General features: G+C 53.5%; 3 protein-coding genes across 5 annotated transcripts; all 3 read left to right on the top strand.

The window, feature by feature from the left end:
* Positions 1 to 6,915: 6,915 nt before the first annotated feature.
* MYADML2 (myeloid associated differentiation marker like 2) lies at positions 6,916 to 7,919 on the top strand. The gene has a single exon (XM_009817593.2). It carries the CDS (start codon positions 6,916 to 6,918, stop codon positions 7,822 to 7,824), a length of 909 nt encoding a protein of 302 aa, XP_009815895.2. The 3' UTR covers positions 7,825 to 7,919.
* Positions 7,920 to 12,480: 4,561 nt separating this feature from the next.
* On the top strand, positions 12,481 to 17,630 carry PYCR1 (pyrroline-5-carboxylate reductase 1). 3 transcript variants are annotated; one of them, XM_059828117.1, is made up of 7 exons: positions 12,481 to 12,547; positions 12,635 to 12,705; positions 12,801 to 12,980; positions 13,669 to 13,890; positions 14,376 to 14,468; positions 14,875 to 15,038; positions 15,136 to 17,630. In XM_059828117.1, the coding sequence occupies exons 1-7, from the start codon at positions 12,481 to 12,483 to the stop codon at positions 15,293 to 15,295; spliced, it is 957 nt and encodes a 318-aa protein (XP_059684100.1). In that variant the 3' UTR covers positions 15,296 to 17,630. The 3 variants fall into 3 exon arrangements, with proteins under 3 accessions (XP_059684100.1, XP_059684102.1, XP_059684101.1); XM_059828119.1 differs by lacking the exon at positions 13,669 to 13,890; XM_059828118.1 differs by lacking the exon at positions 14,376 to 14,468.
* A 6,382-nt stretch (positions 17,631 to 24,012) lies between these two features.
* Positions 24,013 to 24,710, top strand: MAFG (MAF bZIP transcription factor G). The gene is made up of 2 exons (XM_009807266.2): positions 24,013 to 24,048; positions 24,137 to 24,710. The coding sequence occupies exons 1-2, from the start codon at positions 24,013 to 24,015 to the stop codon at positions 24,587 to 24,589; spliced, it is 489 nt and encodes a 162-aa protein (XP_009805568.1). The 3' UTR covers positions 24,590 to 24,710.
* The last annotated feature ends 1,962 nt before the right edge of the window (positions 24,711 to 26,672 follow it).

Here is a 26,672-nt window from a genome sequence, read left to right as displayed (position 1 = left end):
GATACAGGGAGTAGCAAAGCCATAAATAGCAGCAATGAGAACCTTCCCCAGATCTAGGACTTCTTCCCTTGCCATGAATTTTACATCATAGACTTGATACAAGTGGTGAAAAAAGCAAGCACTGGATTTCTTTTGTCCAACTAGAAGTGAAGGAATGATTACATGACTTCCTGGAGGTCAGCATCTCGTGATGAGTCATTACAAACCCAGGACGTGTGCTAGGGATGGACGCTCTTGTACTCAATTTACTTTCGTATTATTTTATAAAATGACTTTTTTATTACTTTTTTTAAACTAAGCAAGAAATATAAATGATATTGTTTTGTAACATATTTTTTTTAAATAACGAAGAAGCCTCTTGCTACTTTGGCAACGTGGACATATTTATTTTAATATGTAAAACGCTATTTATAAGGGCTGACCAGAGAACCATACATACGTCTTTGTAAAGTTGTATATGCTGCTCATTTGGATGGGTTATCCTTATGATCACTTGTGCCTGGGAGAGGGCTGAGGGTGGTATTGGCATTTTGTATTAATTAGACTTCTGTGTTCCCCTTGCAGTATGCTGTCATTGTTTCTCTGATGAAGAGGTTGTAATATGAGGTCTAAGTACAGAGATTTTCACCCAGCATCTGACGTTTGCATACACGCACAGCATTTTCAGCTTGAGTGCGATCTGCCGGGTATTCCAGGGCATTGCATTTGAAGATGCAGGGAGATGTGTTTTTGCAGAAAAGGCCTCTATTCTAGTGAGAGAAATGTTTGATCAGACCATCTGGCCTGTCTTGAAATGGGGAGCATTTGGAACATAAAAGGCAGAGAACACAAGACAAGCACCAACATATTCCTATTCTAGTGGTTTGCGAACACACCCACCTCAGAACACAGAGGATCCCCTTTGATGGTAATGGGAGGAGAACAAGGGCGGGATGAGGAATGTGCGACTGAAGCTGGAGAGAGTGAGAGACCATTCCTTAGGGGGGAGAGCACACAGGCAGCGGCAGAGGAGCTTTATACTGTAGCGCACTGCTGCTGGTGTAGACAAACCTCCACGAGGAGCGTAATTTACATCCACTCTACAGAAGTTCTCGATACCGACTTTGCATTTGCTTGCACTTGTGTAAATGGTCACACAATGTGTGGGCCACAGAAAATTGGGGCCTAATTTTAGAAAAATTCCATGCACTTTCAAGATAGGTCTTGCCAGGTTAAAATGGTAGTGCTGTTTCTAAGATCCATTGTCTTAGGTGAGTAAACCCCAAAATGAACAAAACCACAGCCATTCGGTTACTTTTCATGGACTTCGGTAAACAGTCAGGCAGTACCACACAGGAAAGTGGCCGTCCTGCTGTGCAAGATGGGTTTAGTACACATTTAAGATAAAAAAGTCACTGAGGAGAAAATGAATGGTGCTCCCAGGAGAACTCAAATGCAGGAAAACTATCAGTGGAGTTTCCTGATGATCAGTCTAGGGATTACTGATACCCTTGAATGTTTTAGTGACTTGGGTATAAAAGTAAAATTGTCCTGATTACATTTTTCATGCCACCAAGTTGAGAGGCTTCCTCAGTACAGACAACATTTGGAAAAGCATAGAGATTCCTTTGAGGGCTGGAGTCGCATGGAGTCAATCAGAGTGCTTGTACTTGAGCAGTAGCCAGAATTTCTGCAGTGCACTAGTTCATCAGTTGGGAGCAGCAAGGGAAACTACTGTGCATATCAGTAGGATGTCTATACGCAAGACGATGCACCTGTAGATACGGCAAGTGCCCAAGGCTGTGTCCAGCGATATATTTCTGCCAGGAAACAGTAAAGTATAAATACCACTGTTGAAGTTCGGAATACTTTTTGCAGAGCTGGTTACCTGTATATCTAAAACGTTAATTCAATGGTTAATTTCCAAAAGGCAAAGAATGTTCAGAGAGGATATTTTCCTTGCAAGCCCAGGGAAAAAATCCCTGGGAGTCAGGGATCACTCTTGTAGCTTAGCATGCTTCTGCAACAGTCTTTTAAAATGTGTAACAGGGAGAAGTCTCAGAAATATTTTTAAAGGGGAACTTGGCTAATTTATTAGAAAAATTATACAATGTGGTTGCCAGTCATAGCTGAAAACTGGAATCTGTAACCCAGGAAGTCATTTCCAGCTCTATACTTCTTGTACTTGTGCAATAAATATAATTCTCCCAAGCCTTTGTAAAGCTGGCACTTCTAAGTTCATCCCCAGTGACATCTGCTTTGTGGAAGCCAATGGCAAAAAGGGCAAGACTGGAAGAATTCAGTACCATGTGTTTGTACTCTCAGATCTTATGACTAGATGAGATGCTTTCCCTCTGAGAGGGAAAAATTGTCTCCAAAAGCATCACATGATTGACCCAGAATTAAAATGCAACCAAGAAGTCAAAAGCTGAGAGCAGAATGTATGGATTTGCACTGCATGACTACAGGTCGAGACTTGGGCATCGGGCACATGAGCAGTTTCAGTCACGAGCGGGGGGGTAGACCCTGTGCCTCTATTCACTACAGGGATTGCTGCTAATACACAGGGCCTGAGAGAAACTAACTCTTACCCAGATAACCCACTCTTTAGCTGTCACGGAGGAAGACCGCAGATCTGATCAAGTAATGCCCACCAAACCCAGCTGCAATACAGTGAAGACCACGGACAATTACATTCTGCCAGTCTTACTGGTTGGAGCTCGGTGCTGGACTGGGGGCAGCTGCAAGGAGGAAGTGCCATGCTGGAGAGAGGAAAGGCACAGAAGGGCTGCTATGGGAAAAGATGCCCCGTTCCTCGGACAAGCAACATGGAGGCAGCGTCATTACTGCGAAAACACTGCAAGAGGGTGGTGGTAGCAGCAGTGGGACAGTGCGGCTGCTGCTGCTTCCTCAGTTCCGCAGCATCTGCTGCAGCCATGGAGCAGCTGATCAAGCTTTTGCCCCCCACGCTAGCCCTTGCTGCTCTGTCCTCCTGGCAGCACACCTCTCGCATGGAACCCAGGCTAAAAATCTGGACGGTTTGGTAGCCATGGTCTCTTCTGTGCCAATCAATGTCTCACTTCGTAAGATACGGTGACTGACCTTCTAGGAGCCACTGGTCTGATGCGTGGGTATGTGGGCTTCTCAACATTTACTTTAATTGCAAAGCTGCCACGCCATTCACCAGCAAATGGCTGTGGCTCTGGATCTCCTTTCAGAACAAACCTTGAACTGTGCAGGCAGAGTCTTCCCTGTTCAGCAGGAGCTCAAAGTCTCAAAGGAGCAGTGCAACAAGCTGAGGTGATGGGGTGCAAGAAGCTGTGGGTTTCTAATTCATGACCTTCCATCTGATAATCTGCCTACACGTTTTTAAACTGAAAAGAAAATTTAAGTGCTTTGGTAGTGCATCTATATGGTACTGGGAAATGAGACTGCTGGCAGCACCTGGAGGCCCTGAGGATCCACGGAAGCTGCAGACCTGCACATTCAAACCCAACACCCGGGCAGAAGGCAGTGGTCCGTCGGGTGCACTGCTCCTGCCCACTGTTCATTTTGGGGACCATTGCCCTCTGCCAGCGCTGTCTCCTGGTGCTGAGGTCTCTCTGGAATGGCACCATTTCTCATGGGAATCTGAAGCCCGGCAGCAGGACCAGCTCTTCTCTGAGCCCAGGCATCACCGATGGGTCACAGCACGCAGGGCAGCTGAGGGGGATTGCGATGGTCAGCCTGTGGCACCAGGCCCTGCAAGCAGTTGTCCTCAAGTGCACCTCGGCATGGAGCGTCCCCTTGCTCTCTGCTCGTGAATGTGGTGGTCCTCTGGTCAGATGGGAGGTGACGCAGCAAGTTACAGTGTAAGCAATAACACAGTGGGCTATAAACTGTAAAATCGCTCTTTTCCTGTGACTGTGGGGTTCGGTACAGCCGCTTGACTGTCATACAATAGCTGTTGAATAAACTTTTCCTCACTGACCCCACGTAGCCAGTGTGGTACAGTTGCAGCCAAATGCTACAATGGGGAGCGTCGGGATCTAGAGGGGCTCCTGCTAGGGCTTAAGAAGAAAAATGACGAGTGTGATTTCAGCTGTGTTTAGGTGCAACAGAGCATCACTGATGGAGCGCTGAGACTGCACAGGGACAGCAAAGCAGTGTCCCCAAGCAGGATGGGTGAGAATCCAACAGCAGCGATAGCTTTGCCTTGTAGCACAGCCCCTCTGTTTTACAGGACATGCCGCAATACAGACAGTAACAGACTGCCAGTAAAGCCTGGAAAACTTCTGCTAGAGGTGAAGGATTAACATCACAGAGAGTCAGGAAGGGGAGAGCACGTTCACCTGGAGCTCCTTGGCTCTCTTGCTGCATTTCCTGGTTGTTGTGATGTTAATTGTGCAACTTCCACCCCAAATGAATGCAGGTTTTCTACATTTAGTACCAGAGGTCCTTTTAAGGAAAATGGGAGCGATTTTTGTGAAAGAGACACTGAGGTTACAAGATGGTGACAAAGCTGAAGGTAGGCACATTTTTATCTTGACGTCCACAAAATTTGTACTGTTCTCATGCAAATCATTCCGTAAAGTTATCCCTGGCCTACAAAATGTTGACTGTGAGCTGCTGGAGTGCTGTAGCCACTGCTTTTCACCGTAAGCAATCCTGCTGTAACCTATGTCTGTCTCCATTTGTCTCTTGGCTTAAGCCACAGCTGGATCACAAGTGACTTGCAGCAGCAATGCTAGCTTAAACAGTTCCTGTCCAGTCCCCTGGTCCTGGCTGCTCTGTCTGTCAATGCCACTGCTGTGCGGATACAACCACGCACATCTGCAGTGTAAATCAGACCAGTGATGACTCCAAGTTAAAAATAATCCCTGTCAGGTGCAAGTTTTCTGCTGTTCTTTTTTCAATCTGAGATTAGTATCCTGATCCAGCTCGCAGAGCAGTTGTGTAGGCAAGACGTGTAAGAGCAAGGGAGGAGGGTGGAGGGGTGGGAATAAGCAGGCAGAAACTGGACGTGCTGCATCGCCTCCAAAGCCCATTTTATTCAAGCAGAGACTCAGGTAAAGGCACGCTTCCTGGAAGCATGAGCTGCTGCAGTTGCACAGCCCAGGTGGTGGTCTCCTGCCTGCCCGCAGCCCTGGTGCCAGCAGCCCTTGCAGGCAGCGAATTGCTGAGAATGGGTATTCTTCCAGGGGTTCTGGGAGCTTTCAGCCATCTGAGCTCCCTGAACCAGCCACTCCGAGTCCCCAGCCACCGCACAAGGAAGGGTCATGGGAGAAGGGGGAGCAGCGTCCTTTGCCTGGGCAAACACAGGCTGCCCCAGAATTGCACGCTAAGATCATAAATTGGAGCAGACACTCTCTTTTGTCAGCTCTTCCTTCTAGTATCTAGCACTGAATGTGGCGATTCATTGGTGGGTGTCACATCATTACATTAACATACGAATAAGAAACAATGCAATATTAAGCAATTATTATTGTTACTAAGCACGAGGGTTGATTATAATTCCCAGTTAGGAAGTTACAGACTTTATCAGCACAGCTGATGACTATCCTGAACTATTCAGAACAGTTTTAAGAGGCTGGGCTGGGCTGGCCCTCCGTCATGCTGACTCCCTGCACCTGTGCAGATCTTCTGGGATGATCCTGCTTCCTTACTAGGACCACCACAGCGAGAGCTGGTCTGCAGGGAGGAGTTGGCAATGCTGCCATGAGGTAAGTGAGGAATTTTTCTACTATTTTGCGTTTTTCATCCTTCCCATTCTGAAACCATATCAGAAATTTTCTTTGTGGTTTTTAGAGTTAGAATTAAGAGACTTTTGGGTAGAGACCAAGTCTGGAAAAATGTCTACCAAAAACGGCTACCCGGGAAAGCTTTGATCCAACAGGAGGGAGGGTTTGACACTATATATTGAAATCTGTGCTCCAAAACAGAGCTAAGAACATCAAAGTGATTTTTTTTCTCTTTACAATTGTATTTGGTTGTAGCATTCAGAGATACCAGAATAACTGGTTCCCATGTAAGTAAAACAGAGACAAGGAAGAGTTTAAGGAGTTAGTGAGGACTGGTGCTCAGAATCTTCACAGACACATGCTCTCACTAATGCTAAAGCACAGCAGGGCCTTTCACAGCAAGTAAATGTATTACTGCTCCACATCAAATGGAGCAAAGTGAGTCAGCTTTTATCGTAGCCTCTGGCCTAAATCCCTTTATAGGGCTTGTGATGCCTTCAGGCTTGTGCCCCCACTCAGGGATCCTTGGGTCCGCAGAACCGAGCTCCTGTTTCTGCAGCGTGGCTGGATTACAGCCGCTTCCACAGACAGCCCCCACGGTGTGGGGCGGCTGCTGGGAGAACAGCAGCATTCCGGTGACCCGAACGTTTCTGGAGGAATAGTAGGAGGATAATCAAGAGCCTCTGATGGAGCTCGCAGTTTCAGTGTTAAATAACACCCGCTCACGGCAGTTGGGGGGGGGGCAGGACTCATTCCAGAACTATTAATATAGCCCCTATTTATACTCCTAGGTTCCTGCGAATGGCGTAGCAGAGAGCTACAGCTGCAGAGCTAAAATGGAATAAATGTCAGCCTCCAGGGAGAAAGCGAACCTTTCAGGCATCGTGTGGGAAAGGAGACGGCGAAAGGACAGAACACAGGGCAGGTTTCAGACCTGAGAAAGCGGAGTGAGCTGATCGCGGCACTCTGAGACTGCAGCTGGTGGGCAGAGCCAGCCAATAACCTCCCTGCAGCAAGCAAGTCTGCTCTGAGAGGCTGCCAGAAACGCACACTCAACGTCAGGCGCAGCACCTACTGATACCGGTAGAGACAAGGCAGGGATTCGAGCTGCTGCTCTACTGATCCAGTACCAGGTGTGACTCAGGACAAAGGAGCAAAAGCCTGAAAAGACGTTTCGGGGGGGGGCGTTAAGTGCATTGTCTGCTAGACGGGAAAGATGATGGAGAGCACGGGAGGGCCGTATCTGAACACTGCTGCTGTGACGTCCCCTGTGGGAATAGCTCGTTTGCTGCAGATGACGTTTGGATGCACCACATTCAGCCTGGTAGCCCACCAGGGGGGATTCAGTGCAGCATACGGCACTTTCTGCATGTTTGTCTGGACCTTCTGCTTCGCCATCACTGTCTTCATCATCGCCTGCGAATTCACGCATCTGCACAGCTGCCTGAGCATTTCCTGGGGAAACTTCACTGCTGCTTTTGCTATGCTCGCCACGCTCATGTCCGTCACAGCCGCAGTGATCTACCCGCTCTACTTTGTCCAGCTTGGCTGCTACCCCATCGGCTGTGAGGTGAGAGACTTTCGCATTGCAGCCAGTGTCTTCGCAGGCCTCCTGTTCGTTGCGTATGCCACCGAGGTGTTCTTAACCAGGGCAAAACCAGGACAAGTCACTAGCTACATGGCTACCATCTCTGGGCTCCTGAAAATCGTGCAGGCCTTCGTGGCCTGCATCATCTTTGGAGCGCTGGTGAACGACAGCCAGTATGGCAAATATGTGGCGACGCAGTGGTGCGTGGCCGTCTACAGCTTTTGCTTTGTGATGACAGTGGTGGTAGTGGCCTTCAGTGTCACAGGTAAGACTGCCTTGCTCTGGTTCCCCTTCGAGCGCTCTGTGGTCGTCTACACCTTCGGGGCCGTGCTGCTGTACGTGAGCGCAGCGGTCATCTGGCCAGTATTCTGCTTCGACAGCAAGTACGGCTCCCCGCAGCGCCCCAGCCTCTGCGCCAAGGGCAGGTGCCCCTGGGACAGCCAGCTGGTGATTGCCATCTTCACCTACGTGAACCTGCTGCTCTACGTGGTGGACCTGGCGTACTCCCAGCGCATCCGCTTTGTCTCGCACCTCTGAAGTGAGGGTCTGTCGCTGCGAAGCTGTCCCAGCGCCGTAAGCAACGGCAGTCGGGGATGCTGCAGGAGACGGGATGGGGGGAAGGGAGGCGCTGATCAGGCATGTGCGCAAGAACCATGTACCAAACTTCAAGGTCAAGACTGACTGGACCATCAAATTAACGACCTGTAGTGGGTGGGCTGCAGCTGATGCTGGGAAAAGCCCACCTCCCTCGTCGTTCAACATCTGCCTCAGCTGCCTGGTGCCAGAACGAAGAAACGATGCAGCTGACAGTATGCAAAATGTCCTTTCATCTCCAGGCGGCAGAAACGCTTGCTGCAACAGCGGGTCTGCAGCTACTGGATTACTGAGCTAAATATTAGGAAAGACATCAAGGATTTTGAAACTGTTACCAGCGCTTAAGCGTAATCAAGTGACTACCCAGGAAGTGGGAAAGTTAAAAGCTGCATCAAGGAACACCAGTTCTGGAGATGAAAAACAATCCCTCAGAGTTTGGGTTAGTTTGGGCTGTGTGGTGAGACATGAAATGCTTGCAAGTGTGGGAAATTCCAGTCAGGATGTTTCTGAGAAGAACATCATAGCTGTAATATTATTTGGAAGATTACTAGTCCTTTCCCTTCCTCTCCTCTCCTTCGCTGTTTAGTACAGAAAAAGACTATCCTCAAGCACACACCTTGGGGGGGAAGCATGGGATATTCCTATTTAGCCAACACTGAGTCATTACAGAAATGAAAATTTGCAAAATTGGGGCTCTACTGCCAAGAAACAGGGTGCAGAATAGAGCTGAACTGCAAAATAACCATGTGTAACTTGACATCCTTGCTCAAGCAGGACCAGAAGGTACCTTGGCACGTGCTTTGTCTACGTTCATATGCCACTGTTTCTTTATACTGATGGCAAGAATTTTTCTTCTGGAAGCTTAAAGATAAATTTTGGGGGTGGAGGGGCGGGGAGGGGATGCAGAGATTAATTGATCTCACAGTGCTGCATAAAAGACTAAACCGGGGCAGGGGCATGGACAGGATGCGACACGACAAAACTTGCATACAACGGTAACAAACTGGGAGCGCTGCCTCAGACCAGATCAGGCGCTGGGATTCCCGAGCTCTTTGCATCACCACCGAGCTGCATTTCTCTGACCCATCCCTGACAAAACACCCACTTTGAAGTCCCACATTGCATAGCTCAGATTTCAAGCTTAATAGGAAGAAATACTCTTCATTTCTGATCCAGCAAGAAACCAAAGCAGTCTGAGTACGTGTGCAGAAAGCATGCAGACTAGATAGGTTTGATTAAAATCTGAAGTAGCTGACTGTCAAAAGCAAGATTTATTTTTTAACCAAATTACAATAAAGCTGAATGGCAGACTTACATACTACATCTCCAGAGATTTGTATACTTTCATCTTGCTCTCCACACAGCTTTTCTTTCACCAGACATAGTCCTTCTGCTTTCTGCCGGAAAGCATAGCTCAATTTATTTTGATGTATGAAGCCTGAACGCAGCCCCAAAAAAGTATATACACCAGACGGCCAAGACCTCTGACTGACATTCTTTGTAGCAGAGTCACTCAGAAAAAAGGAAGGAAACTCACTTTTCATCAGTGCTTTGTATGGGGTTTGAAAAGCAAAGGAAAAAAATTGTTGGGACAGGTTGCGTTGGGTAATTCTGCTACCAAGAGCCAGCCTTTAGTAGTGGGAATTACTAGCCCATGGAACAGGGCAAGAATCGGTATCCAGCATAAAGGGAATGCACTGAACAGCCTTCCAGGGGTTTTTCTTTTCTGTAGGTCCCCATTAAGGGCAGGAAGTCTGGAAGATAATGGTCCCACAAGAGGCTGGCCAGCTTGTTCTAGGGCAAGACCCGAGACTATCTACTATGGATATAAAACAGGCTATTAGAGCGCTTTATTTCTTGCCACCCAAACAAACTAAGGGGTTGTACAAATAAGAAATGTTAACTTGGGAAAAGAAATCCATTTGTATTGCAGGAGGCAGTGTACAGAGAGCCATTGCACGCAAAAGGAATCCTGAGCATTTCTGATATATTCTTTTTAAACCCATCAACCTGGACAAATTAAGCTCTGTCACACTTGAAAATTGCTTCTTTTTTTTGTTATTACAGAGCACTAAAAATCAAATAGGTGACTGTGAACCGTCATGGCTTGTTATAAAATTCAAGCATGCAAACCCAGGAATATTGCTTTAGGAAAGCACCTTCCTGTAGCCTCCGGTGTGGCTCTGAGGGGGCTGCTGGAGGCCAGGGAGAGGGACGTCAGCGGCAGGTGCCCTGCAGGCAGGGGCTGCTGCTGGTCCCCAGAGATGCCACTGCAAGTCTTTCGGGCAGTGAAGTCTGTCGGAAAGCTCCTCAGCTGGCTAACGCTTTTTTCAGCTATGCATTTGCTTGCGTTTTGCTGTGAAGATTTTGCACCAAGTAAGAGCAACTAGCAGGAATATGATAAAATCTGCTCATGACACAAGTTGATGCAACTTACACGGTGCCAGGGACATAAAGAAAGGCCGAAGAGAAATAGGTAACTGGGAAACAATGGGGGTAAAATTTAATGCCTTCACAATGAGGAGGAAATAGAATTTAACATGGAAATCATGACACCGCTGACCGGAGGAGTGGAAAGACAAGTCATTGCCAAGAACAGTGTGTTCAGATTTAGCTTTCTCATCTGCCAGCCAAAGACTGAGCAAAAAATGTTAGCATGGTCAAAATGGCAAAAAAAGATTGTGTGGACAACAATCCACTCCTTTAGGAGAAAAAAAAATATACAAAAAATCAAAACCTCATGCTTCCGTGGTTGAAAGACTCACTAACCATTGGAAACTATGAGATTACCCAATCTAGGACAGAGAACATCCGATAGCTGCTTGGTATGATTTTAACAACCAGCCCTGTCATGATTCAGTTAATTAAAAACCCCTTTATTTCCAGAGCTCGTCTTTCTCCTTAATTAATAAATCATGATCAAGTAACTTGCCATAAAACAGGCGTCCTAAAACACCATTCATTCTCAACTTCTTTGGTAAACTAATGTCAGAATGTATATGCGTTAATTACAGATTTGTGTTTGCAGCCAATCTAGACGGCTCCTAGAGGATTCTAATCTGAAATACATAAAAAAAAAATCTGAATCTTTAACAGGTTGGGTTTTCATTGGTTTTTTTTTCCTTCTCTTTCTGAAGACTGGGGTTCATTCTGAAGACTGGGGTTCAGGATCCCCAAAAGACCATTAGAAACGTTCAATCCACAGGAGATACACTGAGATTTATTTCTGTCAATACAGGAGTAAGAAAAAAGCCGAAGAAGAGAAAAAAAAAAAAGAAAACAGTGTGGTAAGATCACATTTAGGAAAAAAAAGCACTGCCTGGTGCCTGGTTTTTATAGTGACATATTTCAAAACGTCTCGGTCTCTTCACAGTCCACTACTACGGACCTTTGAGCGAAGCCACCCCGCGGGGCACACCGCCGAAGCACGCCTTCGCGCTCCTGCCACGGGCGGGACCACACAGGCCTTCAGCCTGAGAATGCCCACACCTTCCTGCAGAGCAGCCGCGAGGCTTGTTGCGGGTACATTAGGTGTGCTGACACGACTTGTCTGGTTACCGGGTTACAAAATTTCCATCCTGGTTCAAGTGTAGGAAAATCCTTTCGTCCAGGAAATCTACAGGCAATTCCACGAACAGGGGAAAGCCGCCGTTCCAGGATCAAAGGCTGCCCGAGTCATTCTGCAGCAACGCGAGAACCTGCGCGGGCAGCGGAACAGGCGCTGCCGGGCCCCCGTCCCTGGGCGGGGGCGCAGAACCGGCCCACCGGCGCTTCCCGGGCACCCACCTCCGCGCCGGCGGCCGGCGCGGAGGGCGGAAGGGCGAGAGCACCGGGCGAGGAGGGACTCGAGAGCGCGGGCGCAGACAGGCGGGGACCGAGAGCCCCGTCCCACACCCGCCGCGCCCCGGGCCCCGCGGGGGGACTCGGCCACCCCGGGATGAGCCGCGCATTCCGCGCTCGGCTCCGCGGAGTCAGGCGAGGGCAGGAGCATCCCAGGAATGTCCGGGACAGCAGCTGGGAAAGGCCCGCGCCCGCCCTCCCCGCTGCCACCCGGGCCTGCGGGCACGGCGGCCCCCGGGCCGGGCCCGCGCTGGCGCCAGGCCGCAGGGGCGCTGCTGGGGGGGGGGGGGGGGGGCAGCCCCGGGGGGAGAGGCGGCGGACCGCGGGGCGCCTCCCGCTCGGCGGCCCGCAGCCCTCACCGCGGCGGCGGGCGGCCCCGCAGGGCACGCGGCGCCGCCCGAACCTTCCAGAAGGGCGCGCGCCGCCGGCCCGCGGCTGCGGCGGGAGGACAGCGCCGCCTAACGGCGCGACGCGGCGGCTGGCCCTGAGCGGCCCCCGTAGGCGGTGAATGATGCAACACCCAGCGCCGGTTGCCCCAATAGCTGGCGGGGGCTGCGCCGGTAGCACCGCCCCTCGCTCCTGAGTGGCGGAGGGCCGCTGCGGCCCCGCCCTGCCGCCCGCCGATTTGCTGCGCGCCGACGCCCGCCCCGCTGCCACGCGTCACCGCCTCCCTGCGCGGTGCGCGGCCACGTGGACGGCGGTGCGGCCGCAGGTGGGCTCCGGCGGGGCCGCTCCGAGCCGGCCGCTCCCCGCCGCGCCATGAGCGTGGGGTTCATCGGGGCCGGGCAGCTCGCCTTCGCCCTGGCCAGGGGCTTCACGGCGGCAGGTGGGCGCGGGCGCGGGGGGCGGGCGGGCGGCGGGCCGTGCCGAGCCGAGCCGAGGCGCCTGGGCTGACGGGCGGTGCCGTTCGCAGGGGTCCTGGCCGCGCACAAGATCACAGCGAGCTCCCCGGACACCGACCTGCCCACCGTGAGCGGGCTGCGGGTGAGTGAGTGCGGGCGGTGGGCAGGCGGCGGCGCTTCCCCCGCGGCGGGCCGCCCCGGGGCGACAGCGGTCCCGTTTCTCTCCCACCGCTGCAGAAAATGGGCGTGAACTTCACGGTGAGCAACAAGGATACGGTGAAGAGCAGCGATGTCCTCTTCCTGGCCGTGAAGCCCCCCATCATCCCCTTCATCCTGGAGGAGGTGGGCCCCGACATCGAGGCCCGCCACATCGTGGTCTCCTGCGCGGCCGGTGTTACCATCAGCTCCATCGAGAAGGTGAGGAGGGGCGGCGTGGCCTGGAGGGCCGGGCTGGGGCCTGCAGCCTCCAGAGCCTCGCCGTAGCGCAGGCCGGTGCCCGGAGGCGGCTGCCCCAGGGCAGGACCATGCGGGAGCTGGCCTGGGGCCGGCCCCGCTCCTACGGCCCTCCAGGAGTTGATGTGAGGGACAGGCGTCGCCTCTGCTCCCCGGGACCGGATTCGTGCTGCAGCCGACGGGTTGCTCTGGGTCGCCTTTGCCTGTCCTCATCAGAAAAAGCGCCAAGAGTCTCTATGCCGGCTCTTTTATTACATGAGGTGCTGTCAGACCTTTTTTGTCTCAACAGAGGTGGGTCGTCTCCCCTGAATTTCTGCAGACTTTGTGCTAAGTGTCTGCAGGAGCTGTTTTGGAGACTTGTGACTTGATGTGGGAATGAGGCGTTCAGGATATTGTTCCCAACAACAGCTCTGCCCAGCTTCCTATTTGCTGGTACTACTAAAGACTTCGCATTCAAGTTTTGGCCGCTTTGGCTCAAAGCAGGGCGTTTGGAACACAGGAGTCTCTCTTTTCCCTCTGGTTGCGTTCTTGCTCTAGGGGAGTCCTTTCCTAGACAGCTTATTCGGTATGCCAAATATGCACTAAAGCTCATTTTTCTTTCTTCTTTCTTTGTTTCTCTCTCTCTCTCTCTCCAATAATTTTCTGCCCTAAGAAACTCTCTACCTTCTGCCCCACACCAAAAGTGATCAGGTGCATGACCAATACCCCTGTGATTGTCCGGGAAGGTGCTACAGTCTATGCCACTGGGACTCATGCGGATGTGGAGGATGGAAAGCTCTTGGAACAACTGATGGCCAGCGTAGGCTTCTGCACTGAGGTGGAAGAGGACCTGATAGATGCTGTAACGGGGCTCAGTGGCAGTGGCCCAGCGTATGTATGTGCTACTTCTTCAACTTGTGACAGTCTTGGGGATAGCAGTAGGCTTGGCATGCGGTGAAAGTCTGTGCAACTTCAGTTTGTCATTGCTTGTTTTTCTCATCACTCGCATTCGCGATGGGACATGTAATCCAGGTATTCAGTTTATAACCATTCTGGGTCAACAACAAAAGTCCATTACCAGTTGGATGAGTCTGAAGTCCATAGCCAGCGTGCAGTGTCCACGTGTCCATGTTGCAAAATGTAGGCCTGTAGTTAGTATGACCCAGAAGCTGAATTTCTCCCATTCCCCCCAGTCCTGAGCTGGAACTAGTGGGAGGGAAGCCTGGCATGGCACCCATGCAGTAAAGGGGGAGGCTTTTGTCAAGTCTGTAAGCGATAGGAGTCACGGTGTGATCCTGGAGCCCTGGATTCTCTCCTCCCTGAGACTGTTGGTCTTGGAGTAGAGACTTTCAGTCACCTTCTTCCTTTGTCTGGTTTCAGGCGTTCACTGCCCTGGATGCTCTGGCGGATGGGGGAGTGAAAATGGGACTTCCCCGCAGGCTGGCTGTTCGACTTGGAGCACAGGCTTTGCTGGTTAGTATTTCCTCCCCCTAAACACATCTGAGTCTGTGCCTGCTCTGTGCGGAGTATTCTGCACATTGTGGTTTGAAATTACCTCGGTCCTCTTACTGAACCTACTTTAAAAAAAGTGTTTGGTTTGACTGCACGCAGGTTCCCGGTGAGGGAACGTAGCAAGTGTCCGCAGCAATCTGATGGCGCTGATGGTGGTATGGGAGCTGGGGCCTGGGGAACCGTGACTCCTCTGCAGGCTTTTTCAGCTCTGAAGAGCGTTTTGGCAGCCTGCTAATGGTGTCAGGCAGGAGCCTGGTTTTGCCTACTGTGAGTGTTAGGTGCTGCTCTGTGCAGTGGAGAACAGGAGTATTTGATGCTCAGTTCCTCGGTCAGAGCTCTGGCAGCTGTTTTCTCTTCCTCGCTACAGGGCGCTGCCAAAATGCTGTTAGAATCTGAGCAGCATCCGGGTCAGCTGAAGGACAATGTCTGCTCACCTGGGGGAGCCACCATCCACGCACTGCACTTCCTGGAGAGCGGTGGCTTTCGCTCACTCCTAATCAATGCTGTGGAGGCTTCCTGCATCCGGACAAGGTGGGCACCTAGAAAGTCCTAAAGAGCCTGCAAAACTTGCCCCCCCGCCCCGTCTCTTCCTTTTGCTATGTCTTTCTCTCCCACCACCCCATTGCAGGGAGCTGCAGCATTTGGCAGACCAAGAGAAGATCTCCCCAGCAGCCATAAAGAAGACTTTGTTGGATAAGGTGAAGCTGGAGTCTCCTTCTCTGTCCGTAGCGTCTGCCAGCAAAGTCAGTCTGTTTACCAGTAAGAGCCCCAGCAACAAGAAGAACTGACGAGATTGCTGTAGTCTGGCTGTGCTGAACATCAGTCTCCTCCATGCCCTTTCTTTTGTTGTCCAAGGAAAAACTCTCGCTCTGAATGTTGGTGTCCCCCATCCCTGACTCTTGGCTTGCGGCAGCTGTGGGGCAGTGCAATGCTGTAGAAGAGGGTCTTTAACCTGTAGTGGGGTTAGTGCAAACTGTCCCTGGCATTGCTGTTCTCTGTTGGGCAGGGGTGATACCATCATCAGAGCTTCATCAAGGGCATTGTTCGTCCAGAAGCCTTGGATACTTCTAGCACTCAGGCGGTGTTTGTGGTGTCCCATGCAGAAATGGTTTCTAGTAGGATTTTTTAAAAGGTTTCAGAATGCCTTTTGGTTTCAAAGGTTTGAACCGGGTCTGGATCCCTCTTGCCCCATCTTCCATCTGCTGTCAGAGCTTGTGTCTTGTCGCTGTCTTTATTAGCTAGAGCAAATGCTGCCACGCAAATGCAGTGCTGTGCACTACATTAGAGGCTGGGCCCTAAAGCACCTCTCCGAAGGGACCAAAGTGCCTCTGCCCCATCTCCCATCTGCCTTTACTTTGAGAGACAGATGGTGTGAACCTCTGGACCACGTGCCATTTCTCTCTTTGTGTCTCTCCTTTGCTGCAAGCCTGGCTTGGGTGGTTGGGCAGATGGAGGGGTAGTGAGTGCTCCCTTTTCCCTCTGACACTTCTTAATGCTGTCCATGGGCAGAATCTGCTCCCACGCCCCCATGGATATGTTTCAGCATCACTGTGCACCCTAATGCTCTCCTTGCTCGTTGCACTGTTCCTGGGGCAGCTGGGAGCAAAGCTAAAGTCAAGGACAATCTCCTGCAGAGAAAGACGCCTTCTGTACCGTTCCCTTAGACTCAAGCAGAGTTTTTGTACCCAACTGCTGAGCTACTGTGTGGCAGCAGGACTCCTCAGCACCTTTTCTTCCATCAGGCTGTACTTCCTTGGACTGCAGTGTTGATGCCTGTTGACAGTGGCTGCTCTGCTTCAGCTTGTGCAATCCAGCTGTGTCGTGGTGCACTGGTTGTCCCAGACAGCATTTCTCCCAGCAGAGCCCCTGGGCTGGTGAAATCCAACAGAGCAGCCCTCAGTGTTACCTTGTGTCGGCACAGATGCACCTCTCTGGTATTTTCTAGACTTGTTTCTTTTTTCTTCCTCTTTCTCTGGAGGTGTTGCACCGCTAATGGCTAGAAGGGGAAAACACCTAGAAAAAAGTTTGGGGCTGCTTCATGCGGTTGCATTCCTAGTTCTTTGGAATATAAGACTAAAGGGAAACAGTGAGTCATCTGGTCTGGCTTGTGGCTCAGATCTTGTCCCATCTCGCCTAGCTTGTCCTGTGTGATACCCAGGAGGAAAGTCAGTCCTTGACACAAAAGAGGTTCTCGGGGAGGATTTGAGAATGCCTGATGCCTGTCCAACAACAAGGACTTGCTTAGTGAAACACATCCAGATGACTACGCTTTTGCAGAGGAGGAAGACCCTTGCTGTTCTGGTCTGGAGAATTTCCCAAGGCTGACTCAAATTTATGAGCAAGAAACAGCAGTGAAGTCCGGGGTCTAGGAGCAGTGGTCCCTTCTGCCCCTGAAACTCCGGTATTTGTGAGGGAAGGAATCTGGCCAGGGTTGTGGTAGTAGCAAGCAGGGAGGGTGGCCCCGCTCGACCCTTCCTGCTGGCTGGCACAGCCCCGAGCACCGGGCCAGGCGTGAGCAGGCACTGTGCTGCATCGAGGGCTCTCTTCCCTGGGCCCACTGGGAAAAGGAATGAATGAGGGTTGTAGACTCAAAGGGCAGAGGGGACCAATGCTCTGATCAAACAGAAGGTGGGTTACAGCCCGTCATCCAGAAGGACGGTTAACCTTTCCTTCAGGCACAGTCTTGGGAGCCAGCCCCAGAACAGCAGCAAAGGGAAGATTGCCTCTACTGCTCTCTGTGATTTCTTTACAGCCAACATCCCTCTGTGGCTTCCTTGCCTCCCTACTTTTCTCCTAGACCCCGAGTCCTGTCCCAAGCCAGAAAACTGCACAAAGCAAAGCATGCAAGCTGCCCCTACCACTTTTATAGGGCTGCAGTGGGAGCAACAGGCTGGAGGGGATGGAATGGATTTGGGTGGATAACTGTCATACTGTATTCTACCTTGGGGTATACTGGGGGAGTGCTGGTAAAAGGAGGACACTTAAGATGGGCTTATTGTCTCCTGAGGAATCTTGGACATGCAGGTGATACAGGAAAAGCATTTCAGTATCGATGCAGAGTCTGCCAAAGGTGCTAGTAATGTTAAAGCATTTTTAGTATTAGGCTTTCAGCTGGTAGCAGGGTATAACCCTATAGGCATGACAGATGGTTACTCCTCTTCCCTCTTTATATAATAAACTGCTTCTCTGACAGAGAGCTGTGGCTAATCCCAGCTGTTCGGACTGGGTATATCTCTTGCCTCTGGCAGTGGCCATTGGGTCCTTGCTGCTTGCAGTGAGCATGCTTGAGGTGCGCTGCAAACCAGTCTTTGAGGATGGTTTATCTGGGTGTGGGACTGGGAAGCATACCAGCCTGGTTCTCCTTGTCACCCATGGTTCCTGAACAACAACACAGAAGTTATTCTAGGTCCCTGTGCTATCAGTTTTCAGAGATTTAAAGAGAAGGGGAGGAGGAGAGCCTAAGTATTCTGACCCTTTAGGCTTTCTAGCAGTTCTGCCGCTGCATACAAGATTCCATGGGAGGGGAGCGGGAGCCACATGTTCCTCCGTTTCCCTGCTCAGAAGCTGTGAATGCCCCGTGCAGACAGGCCAAGCTGGCAGTCAGATGGTTTAAGTACGGGCTGATGCAAAATGAAAGGGAGCATTGTGGAAGGAGTTTCCCCTTGGCTGATAAAAGTGCGATGCAGAATAAAAGGTAGGATGACTGAGCTTGAGCCCCTGCGCAGGGAGACTTACGGACTGCCCCAGCGTGTACCCCCTGAGAGGCAGAGCTATAGATGAACTTCTAGCTGCTTGCGGACGTGTAACTGAGCTGGCCACCCCAGCAGATGAAAACCCCAGCCTGCCAGGGGCTACAAAAGAGGCCTACAGGACTCAAGTTCACCGCCCCTGCATGCACTGCGGAGAGCAGCAGTGCTGCTGCTGCGTGCCCAGGGCCCAGCCTGGTCCCCCTAAGGAGCACGCTTTCTCCATGATGTTGCCTTAGCTCCTGTATGCCTAGTTTCAGTGCCGCACCTTCCGCTTGTCCTTCTCTGCTGTACTCGTCAGCCCTGCTTTGGTTGTAGCGCAGCAGTAAATGCAGTAGGCACCAGTATTCCTGTGTTACACAGTTAGAGCGGAGCGGGGGAAACACCCGGAGCAAGCCCGGCGTGAGCTGGCAGAGCAGCGTTTCAGAGCAGAGCCAGCCCTGGTCCTAACGCTTTTCAGCCAGGGCTTGCTTTAGCACTGCAACCAGTGCCTAGGAGAGCTGCTGCAGAGCCCTCTTCTTTTAAGTCAGCGTTTTCGGGGGAGACCCTGCTGCTCTTCGTGCAGCCTCAGCAGCTCTCGGAACCGTGGATGCAGCAAAGAGGAGCCGCTGAAAGGGAGCGCGGGGCCTCCTGGAGGGGAGGGCGGCCGTGCTGCTGCCCAGGCCGGGGCGGGCGGGCTCTGCCCCGCGCCGGAGCCGAGTGGGAACGCAGGGCCTGGGACAGGGGGGCGCCCCGGGGGGAGCAGCACCCCCTGCTCGTGCCGCGCGGCTGCTCCGCGCTGGGCACCACTCACACGCGTGGGAGCTCGGGGGACGCGGCCGCCCCCCCGCTGCCCCGGGAGGCCGCCCGGCAGCGCGCCGAGGCCGGAGGCTGCTGCCAGAGGCGCCGGGAGACCCCCCCCCCCCGCTGCCGCCGGTCCACCGGGGCTCTGGCGGGCGCGGCTGCGGCGGGGACAGGGCTCGCCCCGGGCCGGGAACTGCCCCGCGCCGGCGGAGGGCGCCCCCGCGACTTCCGGGCGGGCCCCGCAGCCCGGCCCGAGCGGAGCCCCGCGCCTGCGGCGGGTCGGTGCGTGCGGGAGCCGCCGGGCGCTGCGGGGTGTGCGGCGGCGCCGCCGCCTCCCCTTTAAGGCGCCGCCTCCGACAGAAACGTGCGTCCCCCTTAAGGCCCGGGGCGGTTGCGCCGGGCGCTTCATGAATGGAGCCACGTGACCCAAACATCACGTGACGCGTCCGTGAGCGGCGGCGGCGGCGGCGGTGGCTCGCGGCGTCCCGGTCCCTCCCAGCGCGGCCTCCCCGCCCGGCCCGGCCCGGCCCCGGCGGCTCCGTGAGGAGGTGAGCGCCACCGGCGCCGGCTGCGGTGGCGGGCGGCGACGGGCGCGGCCCGGGCGGCGGGCGCGGCCCGGGCACCGGGCGGGGCGGGGCGGCGAGCCGGTCCCCGGGGGCGGGCCGGGGCGGGGCGGGCGCGGCGGGGCCGGGATGGCGGCCGGGGCCGCTGCGGGGCGGCGGCTGCCGCGCGCGGCCGCCGCCGCTGACTCACGGCGGGCGTTCCGGGGCCGCAGCCGCCCCGGCGCCGCCCGCCTCTGTCCGCCGCCGCGCGCCCGAGCAACAGGTGCGCAGGGCCGCCGGCCTCCCGGGGGCGGGGACGCCCGCCCGCCGCCTCCCAGGGCCGCCAGCGGGCACCGCGAGCGCGTCCCGCCTCTCCCGCCAGCGGCTGCCCCCGGGCCGGGCCTGCCCCTCCCCGCCCCTCTGCGCCCCCCGGGCGCCCAGCGCCCCCGCGGCCCGGCCCGCCGCGGGTCCCCGGGCCCCGGCTCCCGCGAGGGGCGGAGGCGCTGCCGCGGGCGGGTGCGAGGGCCCCGCCGGGCTGGCGGCTCCGGGCGGGTTCCTCCGTGAGCAGCCGCCTCGCCCGGCTCAGGCCGCGGGCTGTCTTCTTGCTGGGTGGGTTTCCTCCTGAGGAGAGGAGGCGAAGGTCTAGGGTGGGCGACGAGCCACCAAGGCGCCTCGCTCGTTTCCTCGCATGCAGGCTCGGCTGCAGGTGGGACAGCCACGCTTCCCCGCTGCCGTCACCTCGCCGCTCAGCGTGGCCGGTGCCAGCTGGGAGAGAGCTGGCAGCCAAGGGGACGCAGCGGTGAGGTTCTGGCCCCTGTTCCGTAGGGACCTGTGGACTCGCTGCCCCACCGGAGCCCCCGGTGCCTGGTGGGTGCGAGGAGCGGGCTGGGGCTGGGCTGTGGGAGTGCTCGGTGCTCAGCGCTGCAGCGTCCTCAGAGCCGAGCAGATTCCCTCTGCGGTGGGAAGCGAGCCTCTCCAGTGGGACTGTGGAGCAGGCTGCAACACCTGACCGACACGGAACGTGTGTGCGTGCACAGGGGGGTCTTGCTGTCCAGAGCTGGCGGGGTCTCTGACGGCCCAGGACACGTGACAGTTGAGCTGCACGGTTAGGGGAAGGTGCTGCCAGGAAGCTGGAAGGGGTCTTCGAGAGCCAGCTCTTTCCTTTATCTGTGTAAGCACAGTCAAAATCAGCTAGGTGGGCAGGTTCCTTGAGGGAAGAATTGCTGTGAAAGTGCCCCAGGTTGGATGTGAGCTCAGCAGGGACTCCCAAGGGGAGAGGGGAGTGTAAAGGAGAGGCACTGTCCTGACTTCATATGTAATTGGGGGAGTCCTCTGATTTGCTTGGATTCCTGGGAGGGCTGTGTGAATTAATTCACAAGAAAGCAAGTAAAGAGTATGAAGTCTGCACCGGGAGAGAGAGTTCTTGTGCGGTGTGCCCGACTGCTGCCGGCAAACCACACTCCTCCACGCGCCCGGTGCTGCGGAACCCTTTGTGGAGCACAGCCCCTTCCTCTGCCTCCCTGTCCCTACAGATGGGTCTCCCTCCCTCCCTCTCCCTCTCGCTCTCCCTCCCTCCCTCTCACTCTCTCTCCCTCCTACTGCCTGCGCTGGAATGGGTGACGTCACCGTGTTTACACGGGGCTCGTGGCACGGTTCTGTGATCAGGAATGTGGAGAATGGGGCCTGCGTTGAATCATGCGTGGTGCTGTCAGCTCCCTTGTGCTGCCTTTGAGCTGAGGAGAGAATTGGCTGCGCTTGTGCTGAGTTCAGGCCTTTTGAGCTCTGGGGAAATGTGTTGAGGCTGCATTTTCTTCATTGCAGTCATCGCGTTTGGCGCTTTTCAGTGTGATCTTTCTTCAGGAAGCTATCAAAAGCTGAGCAATCAGCAGTCTGGAGAGTTAGGCCAAGTTTGGTCTCTGTCTTGGTGCCAGTTCTCTGGGTGTCCTCTGTGCAAGCTGCCAAATAGCCCTGTCTCTGATCCTTCAAACGGGACCTAAAAAATAGCCAACAACTATTGGGTTGATCTTCCCATTCTACCGACTGACTTGTGTGTTGCTGCATCTCATTTTGATCCCCTTGGGAAGGGGGACAAGGAGAGGTGGGATGACCAGGTGCTTTTGGGGATGGTCATGTTACAGCTTTGATGGCTGTTGTGGGAGGCTTCTGCCTGAGGACGTTGGATTCCTCTGGGTAAAAATACTTGACTCCTCAAGTTCAAGAACAGTTAAATTGCTGTCGTCAGAGACTGGAACCAGCCTCTTCTCTTCTCTGCTGATAGCTGTCTCGCCCCTGTCTCAGCTTTAGCAGAAGTCATAGTGCTGCCTTTGCAGGGTCCGGACTGTGCGAGCACCCCTGCTGATTCCCGAGTCTGCCCCACGGAGCTGTCTTTCCCGGTATCCTGCCTGATGCAGCACGTTTGTTGCCTCATTTGTTTTATTTCAGTTCTGCTGTCATGAAGGAAGCTTGAGTGCTTGCCAGGCAGCTGGAAATTCTTTAGCGCCACAAGGCAAACAAATTTCTGTGGTCCCGCTGACCGTACCTGCCCTTGGCTCCTTACGCTCACCAGAGGATGGTGCATAGAGGTGCTGCAGGGGTGACGTTATTGGTCTCCCCAGCTATTCCCTTCCTTCTCCCCTTTTCCCAGCAGCCATGTTGTTTGCCAAGTAGGAGCAGAGGAAAGAAATATAACAGTACGGGAAAGAGTGAAGAATTGCTTTTCTGAAGCAGTTGCTTGTGTGCTGTCCATCCTGTGTTCGCCTGCTTCATTGCAGCTACCTACGTGGATGGCAAAGCAACCCTTTCTATACCAGCACTGGCTGGTTGCAGCGGACATGTCATTGGAAGGAGCATTGTCCTCCGGGTATAAATAGCCTGCCTCCTGGCAGGCTGGAGGCTTTGGGAACGTCTCTGCCGGTGTCCCGGGGAATGCTGACCCCGTTCACCTCTAATAGGTGGTAGATGCATTGCGGGGAGCCTGCGCTGCAGCTGCTGGAAGAGCATAAATTTGGTTTTGCTGACTGGTGCATCTGGTTCTTGGCTATAACTGTACATCAGTGCCTCTTACGTTTAGCAAAGCGGTAAGAAACACAATTTTTGTTGACTGTTTGGCACCAAAGAGATAAAAGGTACAGAGGTGTTTGTAGACTGCGCTTGCACAGGAACGCCTGCCTTGCTTAAGGAGGTGTGCAGCTCCTGGCTGTTTGAGGCGCAGCTATGTCTGTCGAGCAATACCTGAGCAGATTAATTCATTGGGCAGCATCGTAGCATTCTGAACTAAAGCCTGAGGGGAGGAGGTATGTAGGGACAGAAACAGGAGCTTGGGTATGATTCACTGTAAAAACAGGCCTGGGAATTGCTCTTACCAGTCCTCATGTCCTGCCTTCTGTGGCAGTGAAGGAGTCTGCTTTCCTCTGGTTTTGGCCGCCCTTAATCTTTGTTTTCTTATGAGCATACCTTGGCTCTGAAGATAAGGGAGGGAGAAGGTGGTTCTGTGCCCTGGCGTTGTCAGGGGCCAACAGGGACTTTCTGACAGAACAGACCTACAGCTGGGGTCAGCTTTGCGTGACCAGGAGAGGTGAAGGCTGCTGAGGCATCGGCCCAAATTTGTGACGGGATCCCAGTGTGCCCAAATGCTTCCTTGTCTGCAGTATCAGGTTGTCCTCTTGCTCCTTGGGAAAGGTTGGGTGAAGAACTTTGCCTTGAACCTGGATATGCTGGCTTTCCTGGGAAGCAGAAAAAGTTTGGAGAGGCATGAGCGCAGCAGCGGTGGTCTCCCGTCCTGCAGGATGCCCAGCGAGGTGTGTTGTGGAGGCAAAGGCTTCCCCTGCACTCCTTGCCCAGGGCTGTGTGTTCTTGAACCGTACTGGTTTGGGTCCTTGGGGGCACCTGGAATCTGGTGGGACTCTTGTCCTGGGGAGTTTCTGGGCTGTGCTTGGGCACCTGTTGGAAGGGTGTGTCGGAGCGACTGGCTGCCTTGCTCTGCTTGGGAGTGACAAGTATGAGGCTGGGAGCAAGAGGCGCAGAGTGCCAGCGTGCTGAGTCAGCATGACTGGCCTGGAGCAGCCGTGCTCTGGACCCAGCCTGCTGCCTGCCAGGCTATTTTTAAAAATGTGGCTTCCGTGTATTCTGACTCCTCCTAGTTTTTTAATTTCCCCCACCCCAAGCGAAAAAAACCAGCGTTGCCACAAAGTCTCTGTGGGAGTAGGGGTGTGGAAGGGCAGCAGTTTCTGCTCAGGGACAGAATCTGCTATTTGTGAGTCCAGCTCAGTCGGGTGCTTGTCGAGTGTCGCATGGGGAGGGGGGAGTGGGATGTGCAGCAGCATGGGGCGTTCCTGCTGGACCCTACCACAGGAATGTTGCAGGCTCTGCTGCGTCCTGGGGGGCTAACCTGACCTTCCTTCCCTTCCAGAACCTGATTGACAAGGCTGTCGTGTTATGACGACCCCCAACAAAGGAAACAAGGCCTTGAAGGTAAGAGGCAGGTGGAGGAAAGGGGTGTGGGTGGTGGGTGCAGGCACCTGCTTCAGGTTTCAGGAGTGTGTGCTGCGTTCTCTTCCAGGTGAAGCGGGAGCCAGGTGAGAATGGGACCAGCTTGACAGATGAGGAGCTGGTGACCATGTCTGTGCGGGAGCTGAACCAACATCTACGGGGCCTGTCGAAGGAGGAGATCATCCAGCTGAAGCAGCGTCGGCGCACGCTGAAGAACCGGGGCTACGCGGCCAGCTGCAGAGTGAAGCGTGTTACCCAGAAGGAGGAACTGGAGAAGCAGAAGGCAGAGCTGCAGCAAGAAGTGGAGAAGCTGGCCTCTGAGAACGCCAGCATGAAAATGGAACTTGATGCTCTCCGCTCCAAATACGAGGCTCTCCAGAACTTCGCCAGAACCGTGGCCCGGAGCCCCGTGACCCCTGCGCGGGGGCCTCTCACCTCCAGTATGGGGCCTCTCATCCCTGGCAAGGTTGCTACTACTAGTGTCATCACAATAGTGAAATCCAAAACGGACGCCCGGTCTTAGTGAAGCGAATGTTGCCTGAGCTTGTCTGTGCAGGGCAATTAGGCACAAAACCAGCCTGGAATCCCCAAAGCACAAACCCTCCCCACATGGGTCCGGGTTCCTTCTACTTGGCCCAGGACTGGCTTGCTGATCACTCCAATTTTCTTTTGTTGTGTCCAGATTGGTAAGAGCAGTGGTGATGCGTCCCTTGTCCTGTGCAGACAGAGCCTCCCACCCGGCGGTCTGTAGCCCTCGGGTGCCCTTGGGACAGACTGCGAGATCTTGGTTTTCTAGCCAAAGAAAGTCTGTGCAGCGTGGCCGATGGCAGGGCGACGGAAGGGCTTGGGGAAGGTCTGGAAGGAGGCTTTCTTCCTGGGGGCCAGGAACCCTAATTTTCGGTCACTTCCAAAGGCTTTATTTCATTATTCTTCTAGGTGGTGCATCTCAGTGCCTGACTGCCAGGCGCCTGAACCTGCTGCTTTTGTCTCATTTGGTACCCGTAGTTGCAGTTGGGGTGTTCTGTGTAATAGGTTTTTATTCCTTTCTAGGTGTGCCTCTGTGCCCTAACAGTGGGTTTCCTTCAGATGTCCGTTGCGTTAGCCGTGTAAACTAGCAGTGGTGGAAAGGAAGATGCTGTCGTGCCCTACTGCCTCTGCCCCAGCGATGGGGAAGGAGCTGGGACAGGGCCCTGGCAGGGGCCCAGCACCCCAGGGGAGGGAGGGAAGGTACCGTGTTGACTGCAGGCCGGTTTTGTGCCTAATGTGTTGCACTGAACAAGACCAAAATCACTAGTTGTTCCCGTGTTTTGAGGGTATCAAGTGTCTCTAGTGTGATGGTTTACACAACCAGTTTATGTGGTTAAATAGCCCTTTATTTAAAGAGAGAAACATCATTTTAAGAGTTATTAAATTATCTAAGTTTAAAACTAAAATCAGACAGAAGAGAGAGCGTATTTATAGTCAGCTTTTTTATCTGAGAGGGCGAGAATATTTGACCATATGAATGGGGAAATATTCTCGGAGACTTTGCTAGTTAAAAGTTAATAAATAAATAATTTTAAAGTTTCTCATGAACCTCCCGCAAACTGTTTGTGGCTCTGAGGTTAGTTTTTATAAAGAGTTATCAGACTTTATTTATAAAACTTAGAAAAAGACAAAAAAAGAGGCAAGTCCTGTTTGATATCTTTTTGCAATTGTACCAAAAGTGACTTATTCTCGACCTTGCTGGCTTCCGTTGTGTCCCCTTGTGTTGCACTCTGTGTGCTCTCTGAGCTCTTGCGTGGCGCTGTGGTGTGGTGATGCCAGTGGCTGCCTTTGCCATGTGCTGTCATTTCATGCTGCCGTCATTTTCCCTAAGCTCACCGAGAGATTGAGTTGGAATCTCTCCGAATTCTCCGGAAGGATTCTGGCACACGGGCAAAGGTGCTGCTGTTCTTGAAGGCAAAAACGAATGGCTGGTGCAACTAAGTAGTGATGCCTGCCCAGAAAATGCTTCTATGCGGAGGTGTGCTGCAGGAGCACGGGCAGGTTGGACCTCTTGCTGAGCGGCTGACACCGGGTAACTCAGTTACCTGAATGGGGAAAATGTTGCGCTCTCCTTCCTCCGGCAAAGCTGGTAGAGAAGTAACACAAGGGAGAATTGTCCAAGTTTAGAAGGAGACTGATGGGATTTAACTCTGGAATTGGATCCTGTGGTCAGAACTTGTGTTGCTCTTGCAGCTCATCTGACAAGAGCGGCAAGTCTGCCTGCCTTCTGGGCAGTGTGGGACCAGCACTAGTCCTGAGTGTTTTCGTATTACTGAAAATTAAGCTGTGGCGTGGTTACTGTCTTTCCTGGTGCAGCTTCTGTCTGTGAGTGTTGGAAGAGTGCTTACACTTACAGCTGTGTGACACAGCTGCGAAGCTATTTGTGGCCAGGCTCCATTTCCACAAACACTTTGATCCCCCTCTCCCCTCCCCAAAGATTTGAGCTGATTACTGAGTTGTTTTAGAGAAGCATATCGTGAGGGTGAAGTCCATGTGATCTCCTGGCTCCTGAAAGCCTCATGAGCGGAGGGGACAGACCAGGATGACACAAGTCAAACCACAGTCTTGTGGGGAGATGT

This window comes from Gavia stellata, chromosome 22 (genome assembly GCF_030936135.1).
Source record: "Gavia stellata isolate bGavSte3 chromosome 22, bGavSte3.hap2, whole genome shotgun sequence".
NCBI classification, from domain to species: Eukaryota; Metazoa; Chordata; class Aves; order Gaviiformes; family Gaviidae; genus Gavia; species Gavia stellata.
The sequence above is the reverse complement of the archived record's forward strand: the minus strand, read 5'-3'. Positions and strand labels throughout refer to the sequence as shown.